The sequence below is a fragment of the Dermochelys coriacea genome, chromosome 1 (genome assembly GCF_009764565.3).
Source record: "Dermochelys coriacea isolate rDerCor1 chromosome 1, rDerCor1.pri.v4, whole genome shotgun sequence".
Lineage (NCBI taxonomy): Eukaryota > Metazoa > Chordata > Testudines > Dermochelyidae > Dermochelys > Dermochelys coriacea.
Genome location: NC_050068.2, coordinates 258,581,691 through 258,598,672, shown reverse-complemented (window position 1 = coordinate 258,598,672; position 16,982 = coordinate 258,581,691). Strand labels below are relative to the sequence as shown.

The 16,982-nt window shown below is 48.3% G+C and overlaps 1 protein-coding gene across 1 annotated transcript; it reads right to left on the bottom strand.

Annotated features, from left to right (window-relative positions):
* Nucleotides 1-10,261: 10,261 nt before the first annotated feature.
* Nucleotides 10,262-12,660, bottom strand: LOC119841467 (histone H1.0). The gene is given in 2 exon segments (XM_038368941.2): nt 10,262-12,118; nt 12,121-12,660. Coding segments are annotated over 2 exon segments (579 nt in total). The 5' UTR covers nt 12,263-12,660; the 3' UTR covers nt 10,262-11,681.
* Between the last annotated feature and the right edge of the window lie 4,322 nt (nt 12,661-16,982).

Genomic DNA, 16,982 nt, shown 5'->3' with positions numbered 1-16,982 from the left:
GCATCTGCAGTGACAGTAACAAAAACTTAGCTTATTTGTAGCTATTAAACATGCACCTCCTGGTTTCTGATGCCAAAAGACTCATAAGTTCATCAGTAATTGTCTTGCTCAAGTACTGTATTTGATTCTCTAGGTGTCACTGATATGTTGGGCAAAAACTGTATTATGTCTGGCAAGTAGTTTAATTATGCTCAAGTACATATCACAATTGTTGCTCTCCAACATTTCACAGTGACTGTGGAAGGGGACATGTAAACTAGCTAAAATTTTGACCGTGTCAAGCAATATTTTTAGTATTTCTTGCCATTTCCTAATATTTTCAGATGCTTGTTTATGAAAACAAACATTGATACTATGACCCTTTGTGAACTGTAGAGCTGCTATATGACTGGTTATGTTGTTTGCTGCTCCCATTAAGAGACGTTGATGTTAACATATTCTTCCCATCATTGAAAATCTATTACCCACATTGATTTGTGAGTGTCTGTGTCCCTGGACAACCAACAAATGTGACAGGTTTCAGAGTAGCAGCCGTGTTAGTCTGTATTCGCAAAAAGAAAAGGAGTACTTGTGGCACCTTAGCGACTAACAAATTTATTAGAGCATAAGCTTTCGTGAGCTACAGCTCACTTCATCGGATGCATTTGGTGGAAAAAACAGAGGAGAGATTTATATACACACACACACAGAGAACATGAAACAATGGGTTTATCATACACACTGTAAGGAGAGTGATCACTTAAGATAAGCCATCACCAACAGCAGGGGGGGGAAGGAGGAAAAACCTTTCATGGTGACAAGCAGGTAGGCTAATTCCAGCAGTTAACAAGAATATCAGAGGAACAGTGGGGGGTGGGGTGGGAGGGAGAAATACCATGGGGAAATAGTTTTACTTTGTGTAATGACTCATCCATTCCCAGTCTCTATTCAAGCCTAAGTTAATTGTATCCAGTTTGCAAATTAATTCCAATTCAGCAGTCTCTCCTTGGAGTCTGTTTTTGAAGCTTTTTTGTTGAAGTATAGCCACTCTTAGGTCTGTGATCGAGTGACCAGAGAGATTGAAGTGTTCTCCAACTGGTTTTTGAAGGTTATAATTCTTGACGTCTGATTTGTGTCCATTCATTCTTTTACGTAGAGACTGTCAGTTTGGCCAATGTACATGGCAGAGGGGCATTGCTGGCACATGATGGCATATATCACATTGGTAGATGCGCAGGTGAACGAGCCTCTGATAGTGTGGCTGATGTGATTAGGCCCTATGATGGTATCCCCTGAATAGATATGTGGACAGAGTTGGCAAAGGGCTTTGTTGCAAGGAGAGGTTCCTGGGTTAGTGGTTCTGTTGTGTGGTGTGTGGTTGCTGGTGAGTATTTGCTTCAGATTGGGGGGCTGTCTGTAAGCAAGGACTGGTCTGTCTCCCAAGATCTGAGAGAGCGATGGCTCGTCCTTCAGGATAGGTTGTAGATCCTTGATGATGCGTTGGAGGGGTTTTAGTTGGGGGCTGAAGGTGATGGCTAGTGGCGTTCTGTTGTTTTCTTTGTTGGGCCTGTCCTGTAGTAGGTGACTTCTGGGTACTCTTCTGGCTCTGTCAATCTGTTTCTTCACTTCAGCAGGTGGGTACTGTAGTTGTAGGAATGCATGATAGAGATCTTGTAGGTGTTTGTCTCTGTCTGAGGGGTTGGAGCAAATGCGGTTATATCGTAGCGCTTGGCTGTAGACAATGGATCAAGTGGTATGATCTGGATGAAAGCTAGAGGCATGTAGGTAGGAATAGCGGTCAGTAGGTTTCCGATATAGGGTGGTGTTTATGTGACCATCGCTTATTAGCACCGTAGTGTCCAGGAAGTGGATCTCTTGTGTGGACTGTTCCAGGCTGAGGTTGATGGTGGGATGGAAATTGTTGAAATCATGGTGGAATTCCTCAAGAGCTTCTTTTCCATGGGTCCAGATGATGAAGATGTCATCAATGTAGCGCAAGTAGAGTAGGGGCATTAGGGAACGAGAGCTGAGGAAGCGTTGTTCTAAGTCAGCCATAAAAATGTTGGCATACTGTGGGGCCATGCGGGTACCCATCGCAGTGCCGCTGATTTGAAGGTATACATTGTCACCAAATGTGAAATAGTTATGGGTCAGGACAAAGTCACAAAGTTCTGCCACCAGGTTAGCCGTGACAGTATCGGGGATACTGTTCCTGACGGCTTGTAGTCCATCTTTGTGTGGAATGTTGGTGTAGAGGGCTTCTACATCCATAGTGGCTAGGATGGTGTTTTAGGAAGATCACCAATGGACTGTAGTTTCCTCAGGAAATCGGTGGTGTCTCGAAGATAGCTGGGAGTGCTGGTAACGAAGGGCCTGAGGAGGGAGTCTACATAGCCAGACAATCCTGCTGTCAGGGTGCCAATGCCTGAGATGATGGGGCGTCCAGGATTTCCAGTTTTATGGATCTTGGGTAGCAGATAGAATACCCCAGGTCCTGGCTCCAGGGGTGTGTCTGTGCGGATTTGTTCTTGTGCTTTTTCAGGGAGTTTCTTGAGCAAATGCTGTAGTTTCTTTTGGTAACTCTCAGTGGGATCAGAGGGTAATGGCTTGTAGAAAGTGGTGTTGGAGAGCTGCCTAGTAGCCTCTTGTTCATACTCTGACCTATTCATGATGACGACAGCACCTCCTTTGTCAGCCTTTTTGATTATGATGTCAGAGTTGTTTCTGAGGCTGTGGATGGCACTGTGTTCTGCATGGCTGAGGTTATGGGGTAAGCGATGCTGCTTTTCCACAATTTCAGCTCGTGCACGTCGGCGGAAGCAGTCTATGTAGAAATCCTTTGCCCCTCCACCCCCACGAACATGATACAGTTCTGTGGTGACCTAGAATCCTATTTTCGACGTCTCAGACTCAAGGAATATTTCCAACACACCTCTGACCAACATATTAACCCACAGAGACCTTCCTGCCAACACTACAAAAAGAAGGATTCTAGGTGGACTCCTCCTGAAGGTCGAAACAGCAGCCTGGATTTCTACATAGACTGCTTCCGCCGACGTGCACTAGCTGAAATTGTGGAAAAGCAGCATCGCTTACCCCATAACCTCAGCCATGCAGAACACAGTGCCATCCACAGCCTCAGAAACAACTCTGACATCATAATCAAAAAGGCTGACAAAGGAGGTGCTGTCGTCATCATGAATAGGTCAGAGTATGAACAAGAGGCTACTAGGCAGCTCTCCAACACCACTTTCTACAAGCCATTACCCGCTGATCCCACTGAGAGTTACCAAAAGAAACTACAGCATTTGCTCAAGAAACTCCCTGAAAAAGCACAAGAACAAATCCGCACAGACACACCCCTGGAGCCAGGACCTGGGGTATTCTATCTGCTACCCAAGATCCATAAACCTGGAAATCCTGGATGCCCCATCATCTCAGGCATTGGCACCCTGACAGCAGGATTGTCTGGCTATGTAGACTCCCTCCTCAGGCCCCTCGTTACCAGCACTCCCAGCTATCTTCGAGACACCACCGATTTCCTGAGGAAACTACAGTCCATTGGTGATCTTCCTAAAAACACCATCCTAGCCACTATGGATGTAGAAGCCCTCTACACCAACATTCCACACAAAGATGGACTACAAGCCGTCAGGAACAGTATCCCCGATACGGTCACGGCTAACCTGGTGGCAGAACTTTGTGACTTTGTCCTGACCCATAACTATTTCACATTTGGGGACAATGTATACCTTCAAGTCGCGGCACTGCGATGGGTACCCGCATGGCCCCACAGTATGCCAACATTGTATGGCTGACTTAGAACAACGCTTCCTCAGCTCTCGTTCCCTAATGCCCCTACTCTACTTGCGCTACATTGATGACATCTTCATCATCTGGACCCATGGAAAAGAAGCTCTTGAGGAATTCCACCATGATTTCAACAATTTCCATCCCACCATCAACCTCAGCCTGGACCAGTCCACACAAGAGATCCACTTCCTGGACACTACGGTGCTAATAAGCGATGGTCACATAAACACCACCCTATATCGGAAACCTACTGACCGCTATTCCTACCTACATGCCTCTAGCTTTCATCCAGATCATACCACTCGATCCATTGTCTACAGCCAAGCGCTACGATATAACCGCATTTGCTCCAACCCCTCAGACAGAGACAAACACCTACAAGATCTCTATCATGCATTCCTACAACTACAGTACCCACCTGCTGAAGTGAAGAAACAGATTGACAGAGCCGGAAGAGTACCCAGAAGTCACCTACTACAGGACAGGCCCAACAAAGAAAACAACAGAACGCCACTAGCCATCACCTTCAGCCCCCAACTAAAACCCCTCCAACGCATCATCAAGGATCTACAACCTATCCTGAAGGACGAGCCATCGCTCTCTCAGATCTTGGGAGACAGACCAGTCCTTGCTTACAGACAGCCCCCCAATCTGAAGCAAATACTCACCAGCAACCACACACCACACAACAGAACCACTAACCCAGGAACCTATCCTTGCAACAAAGCCCGTTGCCAACTCTGTCCACATATCTATTCAGGGGATACCATCATAGGGCCTAATCACATCAGCCACACTATCAGAGGCTCGTTCACCTGCGCATCTACCAATGTGATATATGCCATCATGTGCCAGCATGCCCCTCTGCCATGTACATTGGCCAAACTGGACAGTCTCTACGTAAAAGAATGATGGACACAAATCAGACGTCAAGAATTATAACATTCAAAAACCAGTTGGAGAACACTTCAATCTCTCTGGTCACTCGATCACAGACCTAAGAGTGGCTATACTTCAACAAAAAAGCTTCAAAAACAGACTCCAACGAGAGACTGCTGAATTGGAATTAATTTGCAAACTGGATACAATTAACTTAGGCTTGAATAGAGACTGGGAATGGATGAGTCATTACACAAAGATAAAACTATTTCCCCATGGTATTTCTCCCTCCCACCCCACCCCCCACTGTTCCTCTGATATTCTTGTTAACTGCTGGAATTAGCCTACCTGCTTGTCACCATGAAAGGTTTTCCTCCTTCCCCCCCCCTGCTGTTGGTGATGGCTTATCTTAAGTGATCACTCTCCTTACAGTGTGTATGATAAACCCATTGTTTCATGTTCTCGTTGTGTGTGTATATAAATCTCTCCTCTGTTTTTTTCCACCAAATGCATCCGATGAAGTGAGCTGTAGCTCACGAAAGCTTATGCTCTAATAAATTTGTTAGTCTCTAAGGTGCCACAAGTACTCCTTTTCTTTTAACAAATGTGACAGTATGCATAATCGGAAAGATATGGGTATGTTAGGTAGTTGGCATGCAAATCTACATGCAGTGCATTTTTCATTCTGTAAAATGAAAAGGAAAAATGGTAGTTTGTAGGGAAAAAAGGAAACTGTCCAGTTGGTATATCACTTTCAGTGGACTGGCAAGAATCAATACATAAAGCATACACAATAGGACAGGTGATAATACTGAATCTGGAAAGTGACTTTTATCGGATGGGAACTTCAAACCTATTTCAGCAGACAGACAGCTTTGACCTGCTTCATTGTTGACATGCTCATCTACATGATCTTTGTTTTTTTTTTTTTTGTTTTAAGATAATCTATGGTATCTTTGGCTTCATTGGTTGAAGCTCATCTTACAGGATCTTCAATTGCGCTGGTTCCAAGCAGTGTCTCTGCAAATATCATCAGCTACTACTACAGGTGCAACTTCAGTGGTACTGCACTACTCGTTTCCCTGACTTAAACCTTGACACAATGACAGATTCATACTTGCTGAATTGATATGCAGTTCTTGACTTTCTACTTCAGACTGCGGGGGTTGATCAGGAAGCTTATAAAAAAACAGTTACCTACCTTTTGTATCTGTTGTTCTTCTAGATGTGCTGCTCATGTCAATTCCACGTTAGGTGTGTGTGTGCCGCATGCACTGCTGCTGGAGATTTTTCCCCTAGTGGTATTCGTAGGGCTGGCTCTAGTGTTCCCTAAACCCTGAGCTCATGCGCCAGTATAAGGGGCGCCGCTGGCCCCGCACCATAGATGCCAACTCCGTGGGTGCTCCGGGGCTGGATACTCTGCACCCACCAGCAGCCAAGCTCCCCTCCCCGCCCCACCTCACCTCCTCCTCCACCTCCTCCTCTGAGCATGCCGGTTCCCCGCTCCTCCACCTACCTCCCAGCGCTTGCCACTACCAAACAGCTGTAGCAAGCTCTGGGAGGGAGGGGGGAGGAGCAGGAATGTGGCCCGCTCAAGGGAGGAGGCAGGGAAGAGGTGGGGCCAGGGAGGGAATTTGGGAAAGGAGTCGGAATAGGGGCAGGGAGGGGGCGGAGTTGGGGTGGGGACTTTGGGGAAGGGGTTGGAATGGGAGTGGGAGGGGGCGGGACAGGGGTGGAGTCGGGGGCGGGGATGGCAAGAAGGGAGTCAAAGCACCCACCGGCACCAGTAGAAGTCAGCGCCTATGCCCCACACCCCTCCAGTTTCTTCTCGCTGTCCACTCGGACAGTGGGGAAGGACAGTGGGTCATGGAATTGACATGAGCAACACATCTGGAAGAACAGTTACGAAAGATAGGTAGCCATTTTTTCTTCTTCGAGTGCTTGCTCATGTCGATTCCCTGTTAGGTGACTCACCAGCAGCATCTCTGGAGGTGGGCTAGGAGTCCAGGGCCACAGCTCTCCTGAAACTGGCATTGTCTCTGGCCTGTTGGGTAGTGGCATAGTGAGATGCAAACATGTGCACGGATGACCATGTCACGGCCCTGATAATGTCCTGTATTGATATTTGTGGCAGGAAAGCTGCTGAAGATGCTTGTGCCCTTGCTGAGTGGGCCCTTATGATGGCCAGAGGCGGGGTCCCCACTTGCTCACAGCAGGCCCGGGTACAGGCTGTGATCCAGGACGAGTTCCTCTGGGCTAACACCTGGAGCCCTTTCATTCTGTCTGCTACCGCAACAAAAAGCTGCATCGATTTGCACAAGGGTCTTGTCCTATCAATATAAAAGGCTAAGGCCCTTCTAATGTCCAGAGAATGCAGATGCTGTTCTTCTTCTGTCTTGTGAGGTTTGGGGAAGAAGACCAGCAGAAAGATGTCTTGGCTGATGTGAAATTGCAACACTATGTTGGATAGAAAGGCTGGGTGGGGAAGCAGCCAGACCTTACCTTTGAAGAAAACAGTATTTTTGGGTATGTGGCCAGAAGCCCCTGCAGATCCTGCACTTATCTTGGACATGAGCCTCCCCCAAGCACTTTTGGCAACTGGAATGGGGGTTGCTCACCGGCACTGGCATGGGTTTAGTATAGGGTGCACGTTTTGAAGCCCGAGGATCAGGGCATGCCCCGTCCCAGGAGCAATGTCCCTTAAGGGGACTAGCTAACTAACAAGAACTAGAACTGACAACTACTAACTATTTACAAGAAGAGATCTGTAAACCACTAGGGGAGGCTTGCCGAAGCAAGAGAAGAGGACTGTTCCAGCAGCTGTCATGGGCGGTAAGAAGGAATTGGAGGAGTGCGGGGCCGGCAGCACCCCTTATACTAGTGCATGAGTGCAGGTCACCAGGGGATACTAGAGTCAGTCCTATGGATACAACTAGCAGGAAAATCTTTAGCAGCAGGGCACGCGGTGCATACACAGCTAACATGGAATTGACATGAGCAAGTACTTGAAGAAGAATGATAGTTTCTGCTGCTTAGGATCTCTGGAGGCAGTTTGTAATAAATGTCTTTTTGTTTTCTAAAACCAGACTTGTATGTGTATTTATGGTTTTAATTTTCAGACATCTTCCAATGCGAAAATAACTAAGTTGGAAGTCTAGGTCTAAATAGAATGTATTTTTGTGCTTCTTAATTTATCCTTCAGTTGTGAGGGTAGTCCTAAAAAAATGTTGATTGTCTCTGCAGAATTTAGCAGTGACAGGCAGAACCAGAGTGGGGAATGGGTGCAGAGAGCGCTGTGGGAGAAGCTGGAACGTTTGGAGTATTCAAGTAGTCAGAATGCAGCCTTTAAGCCCGCTCACCCTGGATATGCCGGGCTAACTGGATGTCCTTAAGCAAGATGGTGACTCTCTTGCCGTGAATAGCACACAGGTTGGTGTCCTCAAAGAGCCCCACCAAGTAGGCTTTGCTCGCCTCCTGCAGTGCCACAACAGCCGAGCTCTGAAAGCGCAAGTCAGTTTGGAAGTCCTGGGCGATTTCATGCACCAGGCGCTGGAAGGGCAGCTTGCGGATGAGCAAAGCTCAGTAGATTTCTGTGAGCAACGGATCTCTTGCAGGGCAACAGTGCCGCACATGCCCCTCAGTGTCCCACAGCAAGAGGAGGTTATGGAAACAAACTACAGTTCCCAGGACTGCGATGCTGAGAAACGTAATTTGTTTCCATAACCTCCTCTTGCTGCGTACTCCAGTACTGGAGCATGCCCAGTGGCTGCAACCCCTGCTGGATAGGGCAGGAAATTCCTTCGACTCCCAGCCACTGCTGGGCATGCTCAAAAGCTGTGGAAAGTTTGCAAAGGCAGAGCAGGACAGGTCGGTGGGTGGAACCCTGGGGCTGATGGCCAAGCGAGATGTTAGAGTGTGGACACATGCAACCCATTCAGTTGCCCTGAAGCAGCAAGATGACCCCTGCCCCCTTGCCATGGTGACTGACTCAGTTACTTGTGAGAGTGGGACCCTAGAATCGAGTGGGAGGGGGCAGATGGCAGAGGAACAGGTGGTGCAGCTGCTCTGGGGTCCATGTGTAACGACAACAGACCCCGGTCATCAGTGGGTGGTATCAAACCTGGGGCCTCTGGAGCTTAGTGCATGAGCCGCTACTGCATGAGCTAAAAGCCAACTGGCTCTTAGCTAAGACTGTAGAGCAGACTCATTTTAACGCTCTGTAAGTGATCTCGGTGCCACTAGATGGGACAGAGCACCACACCCAGAAGGTGTACTGTATGGGTTACATAGGCACTTGCAGGACCCCTGCAGGCTCAGCGCTGCTCAGCCACACAACATACACCTGGCCCAGGCTGCTGCCATTTTTTGCAGCCTGCTGGAACCTGTAGGAAGAGCAATGCGCTGGTCCCCACTGCCCACTTTTGAATTTGCCTGGGGAGGGAGGCCTCCAAAATGGTGGCTCTGCCATGAATTCTGATAGCGGGTACCACAATGGTCGGATCCTCCCCTCCAGCTGACCAGGCAAATTCAAATGTGGGGCATGCAGCACCAGCAAGGCTGCTCTTCCTTGCGACTCTGACTCCAACTCTGGTAGCAGCAGCAGCAGCAGCAGCGATTCAAGGCTCAGGCTCCTACGACAGCAGTTCTGGCTTTGGTGGGAGCCGTGGTCCTCGCCCTAGGAGGCAGCAGCACTGGTCCACAGTCCAGACCAGAGGGAGCAAATGGCAGAGCCTGGAGATGGGGAGGAGGGGAACGGGAGCAGAGGCAGAGATGACTGCAGAGGTGGGGGAAGTGAGTTTATTTTAATGAATGTGGGACATGTGATGGCATGTGGGGTACCACAATCTAAACCTGGACCACGGGCCATCTTTTTGTTCCTCTGCTACTGGCAGATAGGAGAGGGAGATGGGGGACCCAGACTCAGGGGAGTGGGGAGGCAGTCAGCATTTGCTGACCCTTCTGTTAAATCTGCCACTCTAGCCAGGATTTGGCATAGCAAAGGCTAGCACAGGTCAGGACAGAAAAGCATCGGCAAAATTGTACAAATGGTCTCCAGAAACAGAACACCTGAGCAGTGGCCTCAGAATCTGCTTTTCCACAGCCAGCTGGGATGCCGTAAAAGATTCTTTCAGTACACTGACAATATTTCAGTGGCAGAGTGCATTTGACAAATCAGGAAAGATGGAAGGTGATTTGGGCACTTTCTGTGCTCAGGGTACTCTGGCTTGTCAACCTAGAAGCCAAGTGATATTATGCTGGTGAAATGCCCCTCGTCACCACTGCCTTTTATTGGAGGAAGCTTTCCCTCCCAATCTCTTTCAATTGTTCTGACGCTGTACAATACCCCATGCTCTAGGTCTAGGGTTTATCCATAGTTCAGGCACCAGCAAACTTTCCTTATCCCTTCAGCACCTTCTTACAAACCAGAGAGCTATTAGTGTTTTTTCAAGTTGGAAGAGGAGTAACACCTTACCACCCAACCCTGTGCACACATGCATAACCCCGTCTCCCCGTGTTCCCTTTCTTCCTATGTCCCCCCTCCCCAGCTTTTGTATTTTTAAATACTAAAGAATACAAAGAAGACAGTGAATGAGGGAAATTTCAACCTTCCTCTATTTGTTTATTTGCTGTTGTTGTTTTAAACTCTAAAATTACAAAGACAGCAAATTATTTCCTGCACAAATTACACTTACAAAATAAAATGAACAAGCGTCAATCTATGAGATTTCACTTGGTTTTAAACAGCAAACCCACCAAATATACTTTTTTGTTTTTACTGGAATATTGGAAATATCCCCTCCACACTGCCCTCCCAACCACCCCTCCCCCCACCCCCCACACCTTAAGCAGTAACAGTACACAGCTCCAGTTCCATAAAGCAACTTTTGACAGATTCAGTATCGGTTACATTTCTTTTTTCCCACTCCCCCCCACCAATCAAAAAAATTCACACCTAAAGAAACTGTTGGTCTTGTGCCCTTTCTATTGTAGATGTATGGCTACATACCAAAGCTATGGATCAGGAAGTGGGCGCTGCAAAGTTGGAAAGCACTCAGAGAACCCAGCATAACAATCAGTGGTGAAGGGATGGTTTTCTTAACCCCTTCTCTTAACTCACAAGATATTATAGACTCTGGAGGGATTAAGACGATGCTTCTCATGCAGTTGGAAGCAGAACCTCTTTTTTCTCTCATTTCTTTTGAGGGGGTGGGGGAATTAGACCTCACCCCCGTTTCCACTTCAATGCCATCAACCATGATTTTCTGCAAATCCATCCTTTTTAGGAAAAATCCACTTTGAAAATCCCACCAGGAAATCTCCACTGATCCTCATTTAAAGCCTCTTGGTTAAAAGGCAACCTCCTCCCAAAAGAGCAAAGTAGGTGAACAGATTACCAACTGCAGCCCATTCCTCTCACTGGGGTGGGGAAGACACACCACATGCATCATGAGCTAGTCTGCCTGTCATTCGTATATATATATATATGGGAAATGCTGAACCATCAGACTGAGGTTAAAGAAAATGTAATTTATGCTACAGCAATTAATCCCATGTGGTCAAAATCTTCCAGCACAGTTATTTTTCTCAGACCCCCTTCATTTAGGGGTCTTTGTCCCACACTCTGGCACGGGCAAGTTCCATGCACAGCCAATTTACCTGTATGATACCCTGGAGCTGGTAGGAGACTGGGGAACTCAATTCCCTTTTATCCAACACGGATTCCCCCCTGCTCCCAAAACACAAATAAGTATTTCATACATTAAAAAAAAATAGAGAGCTCTAAGATTACAACAGAAGAAAAAACAAACCAATAACACTTGTAAGACAAGTCTCAGCACTGCGTTGTTGTTTTTTTTTAGTAATTGAATTATTTTAACTATTTCAGGGAAATAACAGTCCAGTCTTTTATAAAGTTGCAATAGAAAGAGAGAAGAGAATAAAGAAGAAAACTATTTACAGAAGTAGAGGTGAAGAAGAATGTCCAAGAAAGAAGATCCCAGACTTGCACTTCACTTCTTCTTGGCTGATTTCTTCGCACTGGACTTTGCTTTGGGTTTCGATGGCTTTGCCTTTTTGGGCTTCAATGCCTTCACTGGCTTGGCCTTGACAGTCTTTGGCTTCTTGGTTTTCTTTGGAGCAGCCGCTGGCTTCTTTTTGGCTTTCTTGGCGGCAGCTTTGGGCTTCTTGGCTGGGGACTTGGTGGCAGCTTTCTTGGGTTTAGCTGCTTTCCTGGGCGTCGTGGCCTTCTTGACTTCCTTCTTGGCCTTCTTGGCTGGGGGTGGCTTCTTGGGTTCATCGGCCTTGGCCAGGCGGAAAGAGCCAGACGCGCCAACCCCTTTGGTCTGCTTGAGGACACCAGTGGTGACCAGCCTCTTGATGGCCAACTTGATTTGGGAGTCAGCATTCTCCCCCACTTTGTAGTGGCTCTTAATGTATTTCTGGATGACTGGCGAGAGGAGCCGGCCCGGCTCTTTTCAGCCTGGATGGCGGCCACTATCATGTCAGAGTACTTGGGGTGGTCTGTTGACTTCTTGGCCGCCTTCGCCCGTTTGGGCTTGGCCGCAGGAGCCGAGGCAGAATTCTCCGTCATCTTTTGCTTTCCCTCCGGGCCAAGGGAATCGGAAGAGCCCTGGGCACGGGGTCCTCAAGCCGCCTCGCTGCCCGCTGGCTCCCACCCGCTCTCGCCACGTGCGATGCGTCGTCCCAGCGGCCGCGCGGAAGGCCGGCCTGCGAGACGGGCACCGGGCGGGGGGCTTCTCCTGGCAACGGGCAGACGGGTTGGCCCCCTGGCGACCGGCGTCCCCTCCTGGCGGTGGCGGGTGCCTCTCCGTGCCTCGGTCCCGTGTGGGCCTGGTCTGCGCCTCGGTGTCCGTCAGCCAGGGCCTGGGTGCCCCTGTCAGGCTGTGAGTGGCCGCCCCTCCCTCCCCCCCGCTGCGGGTCTCGGTCCCCCCCGGCAGGCTCGGCTCTGGCTCCCTCTCCGCCTCCCGCGCCTTGTCTGGCTCTCCAGGCAGCAGCCGGCGCATCCGGGTATTTAGCGGCGCGGCGCGGACCGCGGTGAGGACAGGGCTGCTGGCTGCCTGCTCAGGGCCCCGAATGGCGCCGCGCCGCCGCCATCTGTGTTTCTTCCGCCGCCCCAAGCGGCCCTTTTCCCCCTCCCCGGGCGGCCCCGCGCCCCCCCGCCGCCGCCCCCGGCTGCCCGGCTCCCTGGGCTCCCCGCCGCCGGGCCCCGCTCCCGCCGCCGCCGCCCCCCGCCCGCTCAGGCCGCCCCAAACGGCGCCGGGTGCCGCCGGGGCCCCGCCACATTTCCCCTTTGCGCCCCCCTAGCCGGGCGGCCGGGGGGGCCCCGGCCCGGGCCGAGCCACCGGGGGCAAGGGCCAGGTCTGGGCCGCCGGGGGACCCCGATCCCGGCCCGCTGCGGGCCCCGGGACCCCCTCGGGGGCCCCGGGAACAGACCCCAACTAACACAGGGAGCCCCGAGCCGGGCGAGGCGCAGCCCGACCTGGCTGAGGAGGGGGGGAGGGGTGGCTCCCCCAAGCCTGGGGAGGGTCCCCAGGGGGGAACCTCCCGCCCCCAGCCCCGGGACCCCCACTCCTGCCCCCTCCCCAAACTCCTGCTCTGCAAAACTTTCTTCGGTATTAGATGGGAAGTTTGCAGCCATCCCCCTCCCCCAGAGTCCCCCTGGCTGCCCCCTGCCCGGGGCTGGGGGCACAGGGGCGGGGGACACGGCCCAGCCACGCCTGAGCTATATGGGGGGCGCCGGGGGCAGGGAGGGGGGTTCCCCCAATTACCCCTCTTCCCAAAAAACTACCGCACTGGGCTCAGAGATTCCTAAACAATAACAAGCCCAGCTGCCATGGAGAAGAAATTGGGGGACACAGACACCCCACACGCCTCATCCCTTACCTCTGCCCTCCGCACACGCCCAGCTAGGTAGCCCCGGGGCTGCACCTGCCCCCTCCCCATCCCGTTTGCCCCCCCACAAGCTGCTTTGGGGACTTGCACAGGGGCAATCCTGAGCTGTTTTATTTCCTCCTGCATTTTTTAGTGAGGAATCGATTTTACCGTTTCAAAACGGATTTCCACCCTCTTTGAGGGGACCAGGGGAAGGGGGGGGGCTGGGACTGGGAGAGGGGCCGATTATCACGAGTGTAACCGTAATTTACATACATATCCCGGGAAAGTGTTTAATTGCTATTAGGAGATTAAATGGTCGTGCCATCGCCATTTTGCTGGAAGGATAGGTTGTTTTTCTTCCCCCTTTTCCATTTATTTTTTATAACAAATGAATATAACAACATCGGGGATGCGAACATTGAGGTGGGGGGCTGAAATCTGAGACCTTATGGTACCGAGTCACTTCAGATGGAGAAAGTTAAAATGCATCTGAAACACTTTTGAATAGCCATAAAATAACCTGGAATCCTAAAAACACGAAAACCACCACCAAATATATCTACATACATGGACCCACAGATCAGTACCCACCCCCTCTTCCCAGCTCAATTACAGGGTATGACATAGGGAACAAGCATACAAATAGTTGTCAGTTTATAAACCATGCATGGGCAGAATTATTTTATTTAGATATAGGATTTAAATAATCAACCGTATGTCCTTGAAATTTCCATATCTGTTTCTCTCCAGCCCCCTCTCTGTGTGCTTGTCCACCCCGTCTAATAGCTGTCTCATTTTTAATTCAGGTGAGTGTTTATTTTAACTGCGGGGGAAAGGGAGAAGTGAACACATGATTTAAAAATAAATAAATACACGAAGCAGAGAAAGAGACAATCTAATAGGTGCAGCTCGATAGTTTAAGGGGTGGGGGGGAGTTATTCACTGAGCTCTAGGCAAAAGTGAGATTATTAGGTGAAGAGGGGGGTAGGATCTGACCTCCTAACATATTTTGATTCAAACTGTGGATCAATTTCTTTACCAATAGACACGCAGGGATTAGACGCAGCACGCTGTTGTTTCATTCAGCAGCTACATTTGCATCAAGTGCCTCGTGTACTTTAGCAGCAGTTTAACGTGTATGTGACAGCTTATTAAACACGAGGGGATTTTTTTTTAAAGACGTGGATACATAACGAAACCAGCAGGTTTAAAAAAAAAATAATAAAAACAACAAAAACCCCAGCATTCATCTTGGAGTGGCTCATGCAAATAAATCTATTAACATGTTTTGCTAGAACGAAAATTTAGATAGAACCGCACCAGCAAACAGAAAAGTATTACGGGGTGAAAAAGTAATGCATTAAATTATTTGCAAAGTCCTGAAGCGCAACAGGGAAATAAACGGTGGAAAGGGATGGAAAAATCCCATTTTAAATGCAAGAGCCATACAAAAAGATATATCAAGTGCATTGCAAACAAACAAACAAAAAAAAGGCATTTGCTAAACATTGAGGTGGGCAAACTTCTGGGAGGGGAGATCAATTTATACAGTATTTTCCCCGTATTTATTTATGTATTTAGTCGTGTTGGCTGTGGATACAACAGGAATGATTTCAGTGTGTGTGGGGGGGATTTTAAATAGATTTTCAAGGCTTAAATAAAAAACTAAACTTAAATATACTTTGATATCGTTTGTGTTATGCACTCGGGGAACAATACATTGCTCTCTCTCTCTAATCTTTTAAATTTAAGATCACCCACACTAACCCATTAACAATCCTGCGTGGAAGGTAGCCATAGGTGCTTTGAAGTATTTCAGTCAGCTGATTAAGATTTAAAGAGGCGAATAGATAAAGGATTCCTGAGTTTAACTACAGGCCACCGTAGGATGCCCAAGCAATGCACTATGGGAAATGTAGTATCCTTGTCAACGTGTTTTCTTGCTAAACAACAAATCCTGTGGTTGTGCTGCTGCTTAGGGTGAGCTTTCAAGGCTGTTGAAGGCTACTGTGTGAAAAATAGAAGCTAAGCGTTATTTCTGGTATGATACTGTGGCACAGTATCATGTTTAGATACAGAGATACTATACTTTTTGTATATATACAGAGATACTATATATGTAAATAAACCAGTCGGAGAACACTTCAATCCTCTTTGGTCACTAAGACCAGACCTAAAAGTGGCAAATCTTCAACAAAAAAAACTTCAAAAACAGACTCCAACGAGAGACTGCTGAATTGGAATTAATTTGCAAACTGGATACAATTAACTTAGGCTTGAATAGAGACTGGGAGTGGATGGGTCATTACACAAAGTAAAACTATTCCCCATGTTTATTCCCCCCCCCCCCCCATTCCTCAGACTTTCTTGTCAACTGCTGGAAATGGCCCACCTCGATTATCACTAAAAAAGGTTCCCCCCCCCGTCCCTTTCCCGCTCTCCTGCTGGTAATAGCTCACCTTAAGTGATCACTCTCATTACAGTGTGTATGGTAACACCCATTGTTTCATGTTCTCTGTGTATATAAATCTCCCCACTGTATTTTCCACGGAATGCATCCAATGAAGTGAGCTGTAGCTCACGAAAGCTTATGTTCAAATAAATTTGTTAGTCTCTAAGGTGCCACAAGTCCTCCTTTTCTTTTTGTATATATACACACACACACAGTACCTACTGTCCTTGTGTGGTGTTTCAGGCAATACTTTTGTGTTCAAATGCATGGCCATTTGTTGTAGCTTATGGAACAGAGTTATAGTATATAAGGTACCTGTGATGCAAAGCTGGCATGCCCATTATTTATTAAAAATGCAAGAATGCAATAAGTAATCCTACCTCCTTTTGACTGAGACTATGCCCCCATCACATTACCTGTGTTCGCAAAGCAGGGGTTGTATTGGATCCCAAGCTGTTGTCTTGTTGGATGATCACATAGGAGTAGATCTATCTGGAAATTTAAGATGGTACAGAAATTAAGCAGCAGCCATCTATAAAAGCGGGGCTTCCTGTTGGCAGCATGTGTCACTGGTGATTTATGATCAGCATTGCTAGCTGTTGTTTTTTAGACTGAATTTAAACTGCAGGTTTTGATATATAAAGCCCTAAATGGGCTGGGATATTGCTGCTAGAGAGACTCTCTCTCTGTGCCACACTGCCACAACTGCAATCAGTGAAGGCATTTGTGTGGGATCCTCCTTGATTTAAAAGAGCAGTGGCTGGTGGTGGTTTCTGTGAGCAGCTTCTGTGCTGACACAGGCTTCCTCTTCCATCTAAAATAGCCCAGAACTATTGAACTTCTGAATATACTGCAAGACATGCCTATTTGTGTGAACTGCTATGGAGGTGGGCCTTTGAGATTCAGACGGGTGGGAGAGAGAAGAGTTGGCTGTTTTATACACAATCTAATTTTGTTTATGTAG